At 35.8% G+C, this 16,640-nt stretch overlaps 1 protein-coding gene across 17 annotated transcripts in view; it reads left to right on the top strand.

The window, feature by feature from the left end:
* Positions 1-16,640, top strand: part of LOC128555690 (receptor-type tyrosine-protein phosphatase delta-like) — a 292,697-nt gene that overhangs the window by 123,042 nt on the left and 153,015 nt on the right. For all 17 annotated transcript variants that reach the window (XM_053538794.1, XM_053538798.1, XM_053538807.1 and 14 more), the window contains one exon: positions 6,727-6,842. In XM_053538794.1, coding sequence (XP_053394769.1) covers positions 6,773-6,842 — 70 coding nt within the window. In that variant the 5' untranslated portion in view covers positions 6,727-6,772. The remainder of the gene's footprint in view (positions 1-6,726; positions 6,843-16,640) is intronic.

Raw genomic sequence — 16,640 nt, 5'->3', positions numbered from 1 at the left:
ATACTTGAGCAACTGAATCATGAAATCGGGGAACAGTGTTAACATTTAATGCAGTTTTTGGATCATATATAACAAGTTATCAGCAGATCTTAAGTCATATTTTCAATGTTATTGTATGCTTATTTTTTGATCCACCTAATCTGTAACGTTGAAGTTTTCCCTTTGTTTTGAAAGCTCAAGATATAAACTATAATCTACTAAAGGTCTCCCAGGATGGTGGTAGTATCTTTTTGAATTTCTAAAATATCATTAATAATGTCAATTTTATGGCCAAAAATTATGACTTCTCAAGAAAAAAGTAAATATTTTAGAACTTCTACAAATTTAAGCATAGAAATGTTGCTTTTATGCTAACTAAGACCTCCTAAAAGTTTTATAGCAATCCTTGAACAAATGAAGACAAAATTTAATTTTTTGTTTTACAATATTTACAATGCAAACTACCCCCATCAATGTTTTTTTTTTTTTTTTTTATGATAAATTCAAAACTAATCAAGATAATTCTAAAATTCAAAAAGTTCCTATAACCACTCTCAGAGTTCTTAAAATGAAGGATAAGGTCAATGGTAAAAGAAAAATTGGGGGGAAAATTGTTATGAAAAATATGTGTGGATCAAACAGAAAGATGAGCTGAAACAAAGTTGTTGCCTTCGTAATTTTTCAGAAAAATCATTTCTTGTAATTGCTGGGACTTTTCTTCTAGCACTCAAACCCAAGACCGCTGGCCAATGAGTTGACCCTGTTTATATACCTTCATAAAAGAGTAACCTACAACAGACTTTTGTTTATTAAGAGGTGACGCATAAAACATTTTAAAATATGACATCACCTGCCTGGTAAATAAGAAAAATACAAACAAGTAATTTCAACTGTAATTCAAGATTTGAAAAGAGAAAACTGACTTTTAAAGAGTATTTTTACTGTAATAAAAGTCAAATGAGCTAAAGAGGAAATGGGAAAAGAGGCGAGGATTTTTTGGCAGTAAATGTAAAACTGCTTTATATCTGCTTGCTAGCCGAGACAGTTATTTAGACTTCAACTTCAAGGGGAGAGGTGATTATAAGTTTTTTCTAATAAATTGTCTTTGCAACTGGTCTACCAAAGTAATGGTCATTATATGAAATAGGAATGACCTCTTATTGTAGCCCATTGCTTCCTTCCAAAGATGAACTATTTAGACCTGAAGTTGGGAGCCAAGGCCTAAAGGCTCATTGCCATTTAATAGTACAGAAGATTGGAACTACAGCTTATTGCTGTATCGACTAGACGTTTCTGGCCTTTATACCTGAAGTTTGGAGCCAAGGTTCCTTGCAATTATACTTGAAGTTGGAATCCAAAGCTTGTTGTCATTAAGACCTAAGTTAGGAGTTAAAGGCTTGTTGCCATGAGACCTAAAATTTGCAAGCGAGGTCACCGTTGCTGTTACATGTACACTCCAAATTGGGAGCCAAACATTGTTGCCTTTAAACCTGAAAGTGAGAACCAACACTCGTTGCCATTAGTCCTAAAGTTGGTAACAAAGGCTCAGTGCCATTGAACCTGAAGTTAGAATCCATGGCTTGTTGCCATGATATCTGAAGTTTAGAGCCAATGCTTGTTGCCATTAGGTTGAAGTTTGGAGTTTGCTTGCTACCATAAGATTTGTGAGTCAAGGCTTGTTACTATTGGATCTGGAGTTGGGAGCCAAAACCTAAAGTTGGGAGAGGAAAATCATCTCCATATAGAAAATACTGATCAGTATTCTAGAAGTATATACATTGGGGAAAGCATATGTGTACAAATTGGAAGCATATACTTCAGGAGAAATCATATGTGTTGCACAAGGGTAGTATATACATTGGGGAAAGCATAATGTATGTATACAAGTTGGAAGTATATACATTGGGGGAAAGCATAATTATGTTTATACAGTGGAAATATTTACATTGAGGAAAGCATATGTGTACAAATTGGAAGTAAATACTTTGGGGGAAAGCATATGTGTTGCACAAGGGAAGTATATACATTGGGAATAGCATAATTTTGTTTACAAGGTGGAAGTAGATACATTGGGGGAAAGCATGTTTTGCACAATGGAAATATATACATTGGGGAAAGCATATGTGTACTCAGTGGAAATACATTCATTGGGGGAAGAATGTGTGTACACAAGGGAAATAATATACATTCTAACATGACTCGGTTTGATTTCCAGTTAACCAAAGAAAGAAATCTAGCTCTGTATATTCTGCAGTAAACAACGGTTGACGCACGGACCGGTAAGAGAGCATTGTGACGTCAGTAATGACGTCAAATTGCCACATGATGTTCAATACATTACTCCTTGGGTAAATGAAGTCCAGCATAATATTTATTAAAGTATGTCAATGAGCATGTCAGAATGAAAACAATCAAGGCCTTCTTGTGATTTATCGTTTAATTTACCACAGTTCATTTCAGATGCTTCAGTATTTAACGCCCTCGTGGTTAAATTCCTACGCATCTGAACTCTGAACCGTGGTAAATCAGACGATAAACCACTCAAAGGCCTTGATTATTTGTTAAATAGAAGAAGCGTGCATCCTTCGTGGCAATATATACGTTGGGAGAAGCATATGTGTACACAGTGGGGGAGCAGCATACATGTACACAAGGGAAATGCAACAACAGAGAATACATGTTAAATTCTCAGATGAAGGGAGACTTTATCCTTTAGTTGTCTCTTGTATTAAATACAAAATATAGGGATAGGCCCTAAAATTTTCAATGATAAAATTACATTAAATAAAGTCTAGAAAATAATTTCCAAGTCCTTGAAATAACCAAAAATGATTTCACAAATGTGGAGTTTATGATAGTTTTGTTAATATCAATAACAGAAGTTTTAATTTTTAATTTAAAGTTGTGATCCACAAAGAATGACAACTCTTGCCTTAGGCTAGTACTTATAAGTAGAGATCTATTAGTTTACTTCCCTTGCAATTACACAATTGAGTGGAAAATGAAAACTGTTTTAGACACAATATCATACTTTTTTGCACAACAAACTCATTAAGGATTTATTCATTTGTGTTTGATTTACCCCTCAAGGCATGGTTCCTATGATTCTGTCAACTTCCATATGGTAAAAAATTAACTTTTAACAAGCCAATAATAAAACGAAGTACCAGTAGGTAAATAATGGTGCAGATAATACAGTTTTGCTTGTATCAAAATGTCACAATAGATCCACTTTTTGTAATACAGAACACCTGGTAGGATTAGTAAAGGTGCAATTATATTGATCTCTATTTCCTATGCCTACAAAATACTCCTGTAGACTGACTGCACATGTCCATATAACTAAAGCAGTAAAAGAAAAAGTCAGTTACTCTTGTTTTTCCCTATTGTTCTGGCTTTATGTAAGTTTGAATAATTCTACTGGTTAATTTGATTGCAATAAATGTCAACATTTAAAGGTCTACAACTGCAATTATGGAAATGAGTAAATCTCTAATCAGTGGATTATTTTGTTTTTATTCTCCCAAACTGGTAAATGTGGTTGTAGTTTGATATGCATATTTATTTCCATAAAAGTATTAATGTGCAATTTGCATAGAGAATGGGCGTGTTTGACAGACGTTAAGAGGAAAAGAAATGTAAAATTACTTTAACACATCATATGATAATGTCAGCTGCATGTTTTTAAAATTTACACCAAGTCAAAGTAATAAAGAGGGTCTATATCACTCCTTGCTAAATCAAACTGCCAAGGCTTTAATTACTGAGGAAGTGGTTGGGCAAAACTGAAACCTGATCTTACATGGTCAGCTGTGGTTTAACCATGGTATCATTGTTGAACCATAGTGTGACCATGGTCAACCATAGTTTTATTCCATCAGCCATCCTGTGTCAATGACTAATAGATTGTGAATATGGACTAGCCACTGACCATTACAGTAATTATGCATGATTTTTTCGTGCCTAGAGGTAAAAAGTGCATGGTTTGCATAGCCACTTAAGCCTACAATTAAGTTTTAGCAGAGTTGTCTCCATTTTTTCCAAATATTTTACCCAGGATCATTTTTTTCAGCTCAAATAACTCCTTTTCAGAAAATGACATCTTAAAATTTTTTTCCAGACTTTGTACTTTGATGCAGTAAATAGCTACACACATATATAAAATAGAAAGTGCCTACTTATAAAGTTTGTATTTTTAGTTTCACTGCCCACTTGAAGTGTCTCTGGAACAGTACCGCCCCCTTGTAGACTTAGTACATGTTTATTTTTTTTTTATTATATGAATGACTTGTGTAGTCACAAGTAGCTGCGATGATGTATTTTATTTTTGTTTACTGTTGTTTTTTTTTTTACACAATGTGCAATATTTTTTAATCAAGAAGTTTATCTGTCACCCTACGATAGTTTCAATAGCCCATTGAGAAAAATTCTTATGTCTGACTTTGAACAAATGAAGAACTTGGCACCACTATATTGTTTATTCTTATGTAACCTTTCCCACCCATATATCTATCACCATGCAACTTATTACGTAATCTTGCCAATTGCCCAAACTTAAAGCTTTTTACTGTTGAGATATCTTGTCAATATATGGGCTACTTCACATTCCAAACTACAGGGGGTCCCATTCATGTTGCATTCGGAGGTGATAGATTGTGTTAAAATTCGCAGCTTTTTAATTTTTGTACTGCAGTACCTCATTTAAAAAGGGCATGATACTGAAAAAATGTTTTTAAGGGTCACAGTGCTAACTTAATATTATTTAGAGACTAATAAATTAAAGTTGCTTTAAGCCTTAATAACCAAGCTAATTATGTGCTGTACTTGGAAGCAAATGAAATATGTCTAAAGACTTTGTCGACATTAAATTTAAAGACTTTGGTGACATTAGATTTATATTGAGAGATAGATCATAAAGGACAGGTCTTGACCTTTGCTAGAAATGTCACATTTAAAAGTCAGTTAATGGAAATTTCGAATGTTTGAATTTTTTAAAATTTTAGATGTATCTGTATGGAAGTCACTATGAATGTTAAATTTAGAATTGTCCTTGTATGAACCGGTGTAGTTTTTGTGTAACAGAAAGATAAAACAGAATGTAGATTGTAGACCAAAATACTACAAGCAAACATTCAAACAAGTTTCACATGCTTCCAACACTGAGTCATGAAAAAAAAATCATATATGGAATGTTAAACAAGCAGAATCATAAGAACAGTAACTGTTGGTCATCTTGATTCTTCATGTTGATAAAATTACAGTCATTTTGAATTTTGGTGAGGTCTGTATCCTTCTCATAATTTAGGTGAATTCTCTCTTGAGGCTTTACCATTCTTCACTAATTAAAGTAAAATGTATATTGTGGCTTGAGCTTTCACCAATTAAAGGGAAATCTGTAATGTGGCTTCAGGATTCCTCACATAAGGGGAAAGTTGTAATGCAGCTTTTGTGTTCTGAACTAACTAAAGTGAAGTCTGTTATATGACTTCAGCATTTTTCACCAATTAAGGGAAAGTCTGAATATGGTTTCAGCATTCTTCACTAATTAAGGTGAATTCTGTAATGTGGCTTCAGCATTCTTCACTTATTAAAGGGAAGTTTGAATATGACCTCAGAATGCTTCACTTATCAATGTGAAGTCTGTATTATGACTTCAGTATTCTTCACTAATTAAAGGGAAACCTGTAATGTAGCTTTAGCATTCTTCACTTATTAAGGTGAAGTCATGTCCTCTTTACTTAATTGAGATGAAATAATTTATGTGGCTTCCAGCATTTTCCTTGCGATTTAGGTAAAAAGGAGTCATTCAAGTCTGCAAATGCCATAGATAGAAAAATCGTGAAAACAAAACAGTTAATTGCATGTCATTGTTTGTCTGACATACTTTGTGTAATTGAAAAAGCTATATATAGTACTTTAATGAATTTATTCTTCCTGCATCTTTCAAATTAGTGCCTGCACAAAATGTTTTCTCTCCTGGGCACCGACATTGCTGTTGAACTTAAATGACTTCTAAAATTTCGTTTTTGTAAGAGAGTTACTTAACCTTTTTTCTTAAAGAAAAAAAAAAATGAGTATGAAATGTTGATGTAAACCTAGAACTTTTCTTGCTTACCTGTCACAGTGGTTTATACTATATGCTGCAAAAAAACAACAACAAAAAACAAAAATTGCATAAATACAGCTACTGTGCTTTCTAAGCATTTGTGTGATTTGCTGAAGGTATAAGGAGCTCACTGTGTCTTCCACTTTCATTGGTGCTGGGAATAGTGCTTGTACTATAGTCACACCTCTTCCAACTGCAACTATGTGCCTTTAATCACTCCTAGATATACAATAACCTTAGCTTACTGCTGGACAGAGAAAGACTAACAAAGCTGACCTTAGATACTAGTGTGCAAAGTAGAATAGTATTATACACGACTATATCAACTTCAAAAGATACAACATTTTCAACAAAAACAACTGCTATTACTCTAATAGTTTCATCGTAAAGGAATTTATTTAATATTCATAAGCATTAATAATTTAAACATGAGACTCTGAAAGATGTTCTTGTGCTAACTGATTTGCAAACTTATCTGTACTGTTAAAAAAACGGGACAAGGATTTGAGTTTCCATAGCAACCAGCTTCGAAAAAGGGGAGAGCTTTACAATACAGCGGGTTCCAATCACCTTGGTGACAGGATGACCTTGATTGTTTCTTGGTTTGGTATATAAATGTTGTCTGTGTTTCTGTTCTTTAGGTAAGATGTGCATGGATTATATGCTGTAGCAACGAGAAAACTTCAAATGGAGAAATTTTCACCAATCATATGGCTGCTGGCAGCCGTCGTCATGGTTACAACAGCACTGGAGCTTGGTAAGTTGAATGGTTCTTAATTTTGCTAAGATTAGATTGCTTAAGGATAAAGAAATTTGCATTTGGTACACCAGTCTAATACTTCATCAATAACAGCATATCAGAGGACAATTCGTAGGGGGGCTTTGTTTTTTTTATTTTACTCTGGCGATCCATCATGGTGAAGTAAATGGAATGCTCCTTTTGTCACATGTGAGACACTGAGACTGTCAATTTGCATAATAAGTTGGAGAACAATATCTCTCTCCATTCAGCGAGAAACATCTCTTGTTACTCTTGCATTCTTACACTTTTCAATTTCCAGTTTTGCCCCGGGGGTTTTGTCCTTGACATTATCGTATTTCTAGCTTGTACTTTGTCACAGCAAACCCTCTGGGCTATAAGAGGTATTAGTTTCTATTGTTTGGTCACATTTTATCTTGTACATCATGATATGTTCTTTATCTCTTGGTTCAGCGGGTTCAGTTGCCCTTAAACTTACTGTAATTATTATTCCAACTTCTACATACAATCAAACTTCGTTTGATTAAACTCAACAGGACCGGCAAAATTTATTCGAGTTATCAGTACACTCATGTAGTTGGAACCATCGAACAAAATACATTATATAGGGATTTTGCCAGGACCTTATCAGTTCAAGCGAAAGATGCTGTTTGAATTAACGGAGTACGGGTGAACCAAATTTGACTGTACTTGGTCTTTGTTTATGTAAAATTGCAGTATGACTTGGTCAAGACTGATAACTCTTCATATGGCTTCAGTCACTCTGTAGATTTTGCCCTTGAATTTTCAACATGTCCCAGTAAATCACCTGTGCATAAATAAGTCATGGAATTTAATTTAATGTTGAAATGAGCCATGCCATGAGAAAACCAACATAGTGGGTTTGCAAACAGCATGGATCCAGACCAGCCTGCGCTTCGGCGCAGTCTGGTCAGGATCTATGCTGTTCTCTTTCAAAGTCTATTGCAATTAGAGAAACTGTTAGCGAACAGCATGGATTCATGCTGGTCGCAAAGCCACTATGTTGGTTTTCTCATGGTGCGGCTCAAGTCATTTGCTACATAGCATTTTAAAATACAGTTAAACACACAAGTAGTTAAACTCACAAGGGGATAAGGGAGAAATGCTCGAGTTGGCCTTTATGGACAAGTTAGCCTATATGTACTGAAATTACATTGATGCAAACCGTGCATTGGACATTTTTAGCTCGACTATTCGAAGAATAAGTAGAGCTATCCTACTCACCACGGCGTTGGCGTCACACCTTGGTTAAGTTTTTCGTACCAGTCCACTTTTTGACAAAGTCTTTTGAGATAAAGCTTTGAAACTTTCAACACTTGTTTACCATCACCATGTCCAGTTTTAGGCAAGAGTACATAACTCCATAAAGAATTTTGGCTGAGTTATGGCCCCTTTTAACTTAGAAATCTTGTTTAAGTTTTTCGTACCAGTTCACATTTTGTGTAAATTGTTTGACATATGGCTTTGAACCTTTTATCACTTGTTTAGTATAACAGTCTCTATCTGTAGGCAAGAGTACATAACTCTTTCAACCATTTTGGCTGAATTATGGCCCTTTTTGGACTTGGAAATTGGTACGATTTTTGTACAAGTCCATGTTTTGTCAAAAATATTTGACATGTGGTTTTGAAAGTTTGAACAATTGTTTATCATCATGATTTATATTTGTAGGCAAGAGTACATAACTCTGTCAACTATTTTGGCTGAATTATGGCCTTTTTTGGACTTGGAAATTGGTTCAGTTTCATACAAGTCAACATTTTGTCAAAGCTATTTGACATGTGGCTTTGAAACTTTTAACAATTGTTTATCATCATGATTCCAATCTGTAGGCAAGAGTACATAACTCTGTCAACTATTTTGGCTAAATTATGGCCCTTTTTTGACTTGGAAATCAGTTAAGACTTCGTACCAGTCTGTATTTTGCCTAACCTGTTTGTCATATGGCTTTGAAACTTTGACCACTTGTTTACCTTCATAGTCTACTTACTTAGGAAAAGGACTTTAGCTCAGTTATGGTCCTTATTTGGACATAGAAAGTAGTTAGGTTTCGCATACCATTCGATATTTTGTCTATTAACTGTTTGATATATGGCTTTGAAACTTTGAACACTTGCTTACCAAGTGAACCATTGTCATATAGTGCAAGACTTATCCAATTCCACAAATGCAGGTACATTGTTCGTCTTATCTGTTCCTTTTCTTTTGTCTGAAAATCTCAGGTAATATTTTGATTCTTTACTTCTGCCAATGCTTCAAATAGTCGGGCGTGCTGTCAACAGACAGCTCTTGTTGTTTTCAAACTGCTGTTCCTCAAAATCTTTAATTGAATTAAGGACAGGTATAATGTGTCAATCTTCATTATATTAAAATTCCTACCAGGAAAGATGTCAAAATAATGTTTTGTAATTAAATTTTCCCACAGCCATCTGCTATGGTAGACAGTGGGAAATTCTATCTTTAAAATGTCATATAAATCAGATTAGTAGCTGCATTCATGTAATGACTTTTAAGTTTGAGTTATCTTTTTAATGTCACTTTGTATTTTGTACTTTATAAGTGACTGTTTGCCTATTTAACGAGTCTGCTTGACTTTTGTAACAGATAGTAAGAAATTGCCGAAGATTTAGCCTGGCTGTTTGAGATTGGTCAAGTTATTATAATGCCATCATTAGGTCAAGGTCATAGTTAAAATAAGTGATATTTTATTTTTTTCACTTTGATCATCAAAAAGCTGGTTTCCAGTTTATATGTATAGCAAGCTTATATTTAGAACTGGCTTTGGATTGTATTATGGGTCACTGTTTTTAGAATTAGAAAAATGGTGTATAATGCTCAATATCTTTAGTTGGGGTACACCTATTGTCTGCAAACCTTGTGTGTAGCTTTTATCAAAGAGTCAAAAATTACTTATGGCAGTGACACATCTACTTTTTATGCCCCGGGCATCTACTGATGCGGGAGGCATATAGTGATTGTCCTATCCGTCTGTTCATCCGTCCGTTCGTCTGTCTGTCCGTACGAGGTTAACCAAATGGGACCATCTAGCATCAATACCCATTACTAGAATGACTCGATACTAATGCAGATGTAACTTGTGACCATTCCTCATCTTCAGACATCACCTGACCTCGGTTTGACCTTGACCTTGACCTCATTTTGGACTTAGGTTGCTTTATATGGGCCATCTCTTGGTTAACCAAATGGGACCGTTTCGTCTAGCTTCAGTACCCTTTACAAGAATGAATAATTGATACTAATGCAGATGTAACCTGTGACCATTCCTCATCTTCAGACATCACCTGACCTCAGTTTGACCTTGACCTTGACCTCATTTTGGACTTAGGTTGCTTTGTATTGACAAGGATGCCAACGGGGGCATCAAGCGTTTATTGAATGCAGCTTCTTGTCTTATATCTGTACTTCTAATTGGATATGTCAGATATGTATAATAGCTAGAATATGACCCTTTTTAGCTCACCTGAGCACGAAGTGCTCAAAGGTGAGCTTTAGTGATCACCCTGTGTCCGGCGTCCGTCGTCGTCCGTCGTCCGTCCGTCCGTCCGTCCGTCGTCAACAATTTGACTGTTAACACTCTAGAGGTCACATTTTTGGCCCAATCTTAATGAAACTTGGTCAGAATGTTACCCTCCATAAAATCTTGGACGAGTTCGATATTGGGTCATCTGGGTTCAAAAACTAGGTCACCAGGTCAAATCAAAGGAAAAGCTTGTTAACACTCTAGAGGTCACAATTTTGACCCAATCTTAATGAAACTTGGCCAGAATGTTACCCTCCATAAAGTCTTGGACGAGTTCGATATTCGGTCATCTGGGGTCAAAAACTAGGTCACCAGGTCAAATCAAAGGAAAAGCTTGTTAACACTCTAGAGGTCACATTTTTAGCCCATTCTTAATGAAACTTGGTCAGAATGTTACCCTCCATAAAATCTTGGATGAGTTCGATATTGGGTCATCTGGGGTCAAAAACTAGGTCACCAGGTCAAATCAAAGGAAAAGCTTGTTAACACTGTAGAGGCCGCATTTATGACTATATCTTCATGAAACTTGGTCAGAATGTTAATATTGATGATCTTAAGGTCCAGTTTGAATCTGGGTCATGTAGGATTAAAAACTAGGTCACCTGGTCAAATCAAAGGAAAAGCTAGTTAACACTGTAGAGGCCACATTTATGACCATATCTTAAAGAAACTTGGTCAGAATGTTTATCTTGATGCTCTTTAGGTCAAATTTAAACCTGGGTCAGCTTCGGTCAAAAACTAGGTCACTAGGTTAAATCAAAGGAAAAGCTTGTTAACACTGTAGAGGCCACATTTATGACTATATCTTCATGAAACTTAGTCAGAATATTAAACTTGATGATCTTTAGGTCAGGTTTGAATCTGGGTCATGTTGGGTCAAGAATTAGGTCATGGGGGCAAATCAAAGGAAAAGCTTGTTAACACTCTAGAGGCCACATTTATGACTGTAACTTCATGAAACTTAGAATGTTAAACTTGATGATCTTTAGGTCAAGTTCAAATCTGGGTCATGTTGGGTCAAAAACTAGGTCACGGGGTCAAATCAAAAGAAAAGCTAGTTAACACTGTAGAGGCCACATTTATGAACATATCTTGATGAAACTTGGTCAGAATGTTAATCTTGATGATCTTTAGGTCAATAGGTCAGGTGAGCGATACAGGGCCTTCATGGCCCTCTTGTTTAAGCAGAACCTGTTGGCGTGATGCAAAGTTTGAAAACTTGTTTTTCTAGTGGAATTTCCATGTTTCTTGTTGAATGTTCAAATGACACTGTACAAACTTTCAAACTTTGAAATTTCAGTTAGCAAAACTCATTGCGACCAAGGATGAAATTATTTCAGAAACTCTTCAAAAAATTGATTGCAGTTTGTTGATTTGGAATAATTGCAACAGCTTAGAGCTTGTAATTAAGTCTTGCTCCATGTTCTACTCGTCTAATTGTTTGACAATATAATTTTCTGAAATTAAAGCCGGTAATTGACCAGAGGATCTCTGTAAAGAAATAGAAATTGCTGGAAAGAATGTGTGCAAACTCTTTCCTGAAAATTTAGATGAAAACAAGACCTCCGTTAAATTAAAAAATGGGCAAGTTTACTCGGCAGTTGTTTAAATTAAAGCACACAATGTTACTATTTTTGGATTGTTGTGCTACGAAACCTACTTTATTGCAATGCACTGAAAATCATTTCATTACAATACATGGGAAATCATTTCATTTCAGTACATGGGAACTCATTTCATTTCAGTACATGGGAAATCATTCCATTTGAATGTATGGGAACTCCTTTCATTTAAATGCAAGGGAAAATATTTTAATACCATGCACTGGAAGTCATTTTCATTGCAGTGCATGGGAAATCAATTCATTGCACAGGAAATCATTTTATATCAATGCAAGGAAAATTATTTCAATACCATGCACTGGAAATCATTTTATTGCAATGCATGGGAAATCAATTCATTGCACAGGAAATCATTTTATTGCAATGCATAGGAAATCAGTTCATTGCACAAGAAATCATTTCATTGCAATGCATGGGAAATCAATTCATTGCGCAGGAAACCATTTTATTGCAGTGCCTGGGAAATCAGTTCATTGCGCAGGAAATCATTTGATTGCAATGCATGGGAAATCAATTCATTGCGCAGGAAATCATTTTATTACAATGCATGGGAAATCAATTCATTGCACAAGAAATCATTTCATTGCAGTGCATGGGAAATCAATTCATTGCACAGGAAATCATTTCATTGCATTGCATGGGAAATCAATTCATTGCACAGGAAATCGTTTTATTGTAATGCATGGGAAATCAGTTTATTGCACAAGAAATCATTTCATTGCAGTGCATGGGAAATCAATTCATTGCACATGAAATCTTTTCTTTTCATTGCATGGAAAATCAATTTGTTGCACAGGAAATCATTTCATTTCATTGCATGGGAAATCATTTAGTAAAAAAAGACATTACATATTCTAATTGCAACACCAAAATACAATGTCCAGTATATTGCTTTCTCACAAAATTATGAGACCAAACGTGGATTCATTTCACTACAATCAGATGAGATGATATTTCTATCTAGTCAGGTAATAGACAGGGATACTTCACTTAATGGTAACATTTCATTGCAGTAATTGCTAGGATGCAGCATTTAATTGCAGTCTGTCTAACTGCTTTATTTCTTGACCATCCTTGAGCCAGTCTGTTATTACCTAAAGCAGGCAAGACTTGTATCCTTGAAAGTTTGACATTTATAATAGCTATTATAATTATTGCAGAAAGACATTGTACAGTGCCGCATGCTGTATGTCTGAGGTTGTGTGGTCTCAGAAATCAAGTGCTGAAGGTCTAAGGTTGTTTTGTTTCAGAGATCAAGTTTTACAAGTCTGATGTTGTCGTGTGGCAGACATCAGATGCTGCACTGGTCTGATGTCTTGTTGCAGACATCAAATGCTGCACTTGTCTGATGTTGTCGTGTTGCAGGCTGCACTGTTCTGATGTTGTCTTGTTGCAGACATCAAATGCTGCACTGGTCTGATGTTGTCTTGTTACAGACATCAAATTGTGCTGCAGATCTGATGTTGTCTTGTTGCAGACATCAAGTGCTGTAGGTCTGATGTTGTGTTGCAGACATCAAATGCTGCACTTGTCTGATGTTGTCTTGTTGCAGACATCAAATGCTGCACTGGTCTGATGTTGTCTTTTTGCAGACATCTAATGCTGCACTTGTCTGATTGTTGTTTTGTTACAGACATCAAATGGTGCTGTAGATCTGATGTTGTTTTGTTGCAAGCATCAAGTGCTGTAGGTCCGATGTTGTGTTGCAGACTTGAAATGCTGCACTTGTCTGGTGTTATCTTTTTGCAGACATCAAGTGCTGTAGGTCTGACGTTGTGTTGCAGACATCAAATGCTGCACTTGTCTGATGTTGTCTTGTTGCAGACATCAAGTGCTACAGGTTTGATGTTGTGTTGCAGACATCAAATGCTGCTCTTGCCTGGGGTTGTCTTGTTGCAGACATCAAGTGCTGTAGGTCTCATGTTGTGTTGCAGACATCAAATGCTGCACTTGTCTGGTGTTGTCTTGTTGCAGACAGGTCTGATTGTATCTTGTTTCAATATTGCAGGTTTGAGTTTGTCTGTTTCAGACGTCAAGTATTGCAGGTTTGAGTTTGTCTGTTTCAGACATCAAGTGTTGCAGGTTTGAGTTTGTCTTGTTTCAGACATCAAGTGTTGCAGGGTTGAGTTTGTCTTGTTTCAGACATAAAGTGTTGCAGGTTTGAGTTTGTCTTGTATCAAACATCAAGTATTGTAGCTCTGAGGTTGTCTTGTTTCAGACATCAAGTATTGCAGGTTTCAGATTGTCTGTTCCAGACATCAAGTGTTGCATGTTTGAGTTTGTATTGTTTCAGACATCAAGTATTGCAGCTCTGAGGTTGTCTTGTTTCAGACATGAAGTATTGCAGCTCTGAGATTGTCTTGTTTCAGGCATGAAGTATTGCAGGTTTGAGTTTGTCTGTTTCAGGTTTCAGATATCAGGTGCTGCAGGTCTAAAGTTGCTTTTTTCAGACATCAAGTTCCGATGTGACTGTAAGAAGCCAGGTCTGTCAGACACAATTTCCAGAAATTAAAGGAAACAGTTCCAGTCTCAATCTTCTCAAGTTGCTTGGAAAATCGTCATAAAACAGGAAAGAAATGTGAACTCATGGTTGAGAAAGACAGTATTTTTGTACTATTCTGGTATCAAGGGACTGCCAAGTGTCATTTATGTCTGCATATAGATCACTCATTTGAATGTATTAGATTAGGTTCCGAAGAATGTGTCATTGTCTAATGCTGTTTTGTGGCATTTTAGTACAATTTAGAAAGTTCTTCATGGTTTTTTTCCCTTGATTCAGGTCAAACCACTGGTCTTAGCCCTGTGTAATGTCATCTGAAAATGTTGCTTTCCTTTGTACTTTGGAAATTAGATTTATGTTATTGTATAACAGGAAAGAATTGTTTCTTAAATTGTAGTTTTGTCCCTGAGGATTCATTTTTACAACCAACATGTTTATAACCATTGTCAGTCCCTGACATTTCCCTGATTTGTGAATGAAAATTTCATTCATTAGTAAGACTTAGGACACTTTTTATCAGGGCCTAAGGAACTAAAAAAGCAACATTTCCTTGTAGTTCTATTTTCATGTAGTTCTTTTATCAAAAAGAGATGTTTTGTTGAATGAGCCCATATATGTGCATGTCCATACTCTTCAATGTGGAGGTTACAGTGACCAGTTTTATAACCTCATCACCTGTTACAGAGGAGAGTTCAACTATTGAAAGGAACTGTACATATTATCAGCCTTAAATGGGATGGTCAAAAATATCAAAATTTTACATGGCCTGAATCAGATTGTTGCACAATACACATTGAAAAATACATGTTTGAATACTGCGCATGGTCATGGTCAGGTGTTTGCATGTTGCACAAGGTCTTACACGTGTTTGCATATTGCACAAGGTCATACAGGTGTTTGCATATTGCACAAAGTCATACAAGTGTTTGCATATTGCACAAAGTCATACAAGTGTTTGCATATTGCACAAGGTCATACAGGTATTTGCATATTGCACAAAGTCATACAAGTGTTTGCATATTGCACAAGGTCATACAAGTGTTTGCATATTGCACAAGGTCAAACAAGTGTTTGCATATTGCACAAGGTCATACAAGTGTTTGCATATTGCACAAGGTCTTAAAGTGTGTACATATTGCACAAGGTCATTCAAGTGTTTGCATATTGCACAAGGTCATACAAGTGTTTGCATATTGCACAAGGTCATACAAGTGTTTGCATATTGCACAAGGTCTTAAAGTGTGTACATATTGCACAAGGTCATTCAAGTGTTTGCATATTGCACAAGGTCTTAAAGTGTGTACATATTGCACAAGGTCATTCAAGTGTTTGCATATTGCACAAAGTCATACAAGTGTTTGCATATTGCGCAAGGTCATACAAGTGTTTGCATATTGCACAAGGTCTTAAAGTGTGTACATATTGCACAAGGTCATACAAGTGTTTGCATATTGCACAAGGTCATACAAGTGTTTGCATATTGTGCAAGGTCTTAAAGTGTGTACATATTGCAAAAGGTCATACAAGTGTTTGCATATTGCACAAGGTCATACAAGTGTTTGCATATTGCACAAGGTCATACAAGTGTTTGCATATTGCACAAGGTCTTAAAGTGTGTACATATTGCACAAGGTCATACAAGTGTTTGCATATTGCACAAGGTCATACAAGTGTTTGCATATTGTGCAAGGTCTTAAAGTGTGTACATATTGCAAAAGGTCATACAAGTGTTTGCATATTGCACAAGGTCATACAAGTGTTTGCATATTGCACAAGGTCATACAAGTGTCTGCATATTGCACAAGGTCTTAAAGTGTGTACATATTGCACAAGGTCATACAAGTGTTTGCATATTGCACAAGGTCTTAAAGTTTGTACATATTGCACAAGGTCTTAAAGTGTGTACATATTGCACAAGGTCATTCCTTTGGATATTGAACATCAACATGGTCATGTGAATGTTTGCATATTGCACATGCTCATTCATAGGTTTGCATATTGCTCATGATCATAGAAATCTTTGCATATTGAACATGGTATACAAATTTTTGCACTCTGCATATTTGCAAACAATCGATGACTAAAAGACTCATTGTCACACACTGCACCAC

Source organism: Mercenaria mercenaria, chromosome 3, assembly GCF_021730395.1.
Source record: "Mercenaria mercenaria strain notata chromosome 3, MADL_Memer_1, whole genome shotgun sequence".
Lineage (NCBI taxonomy): Eukaryota > Metazoa > Mollusca > Bivalvia > Venerida > Veneridae > Mercenaria > Mercenaria mercenaria.
Note: the sequence above shows the minus strand (reverse complement) of the source record. Positions and strands in the feature narration are given on the sequence as shown.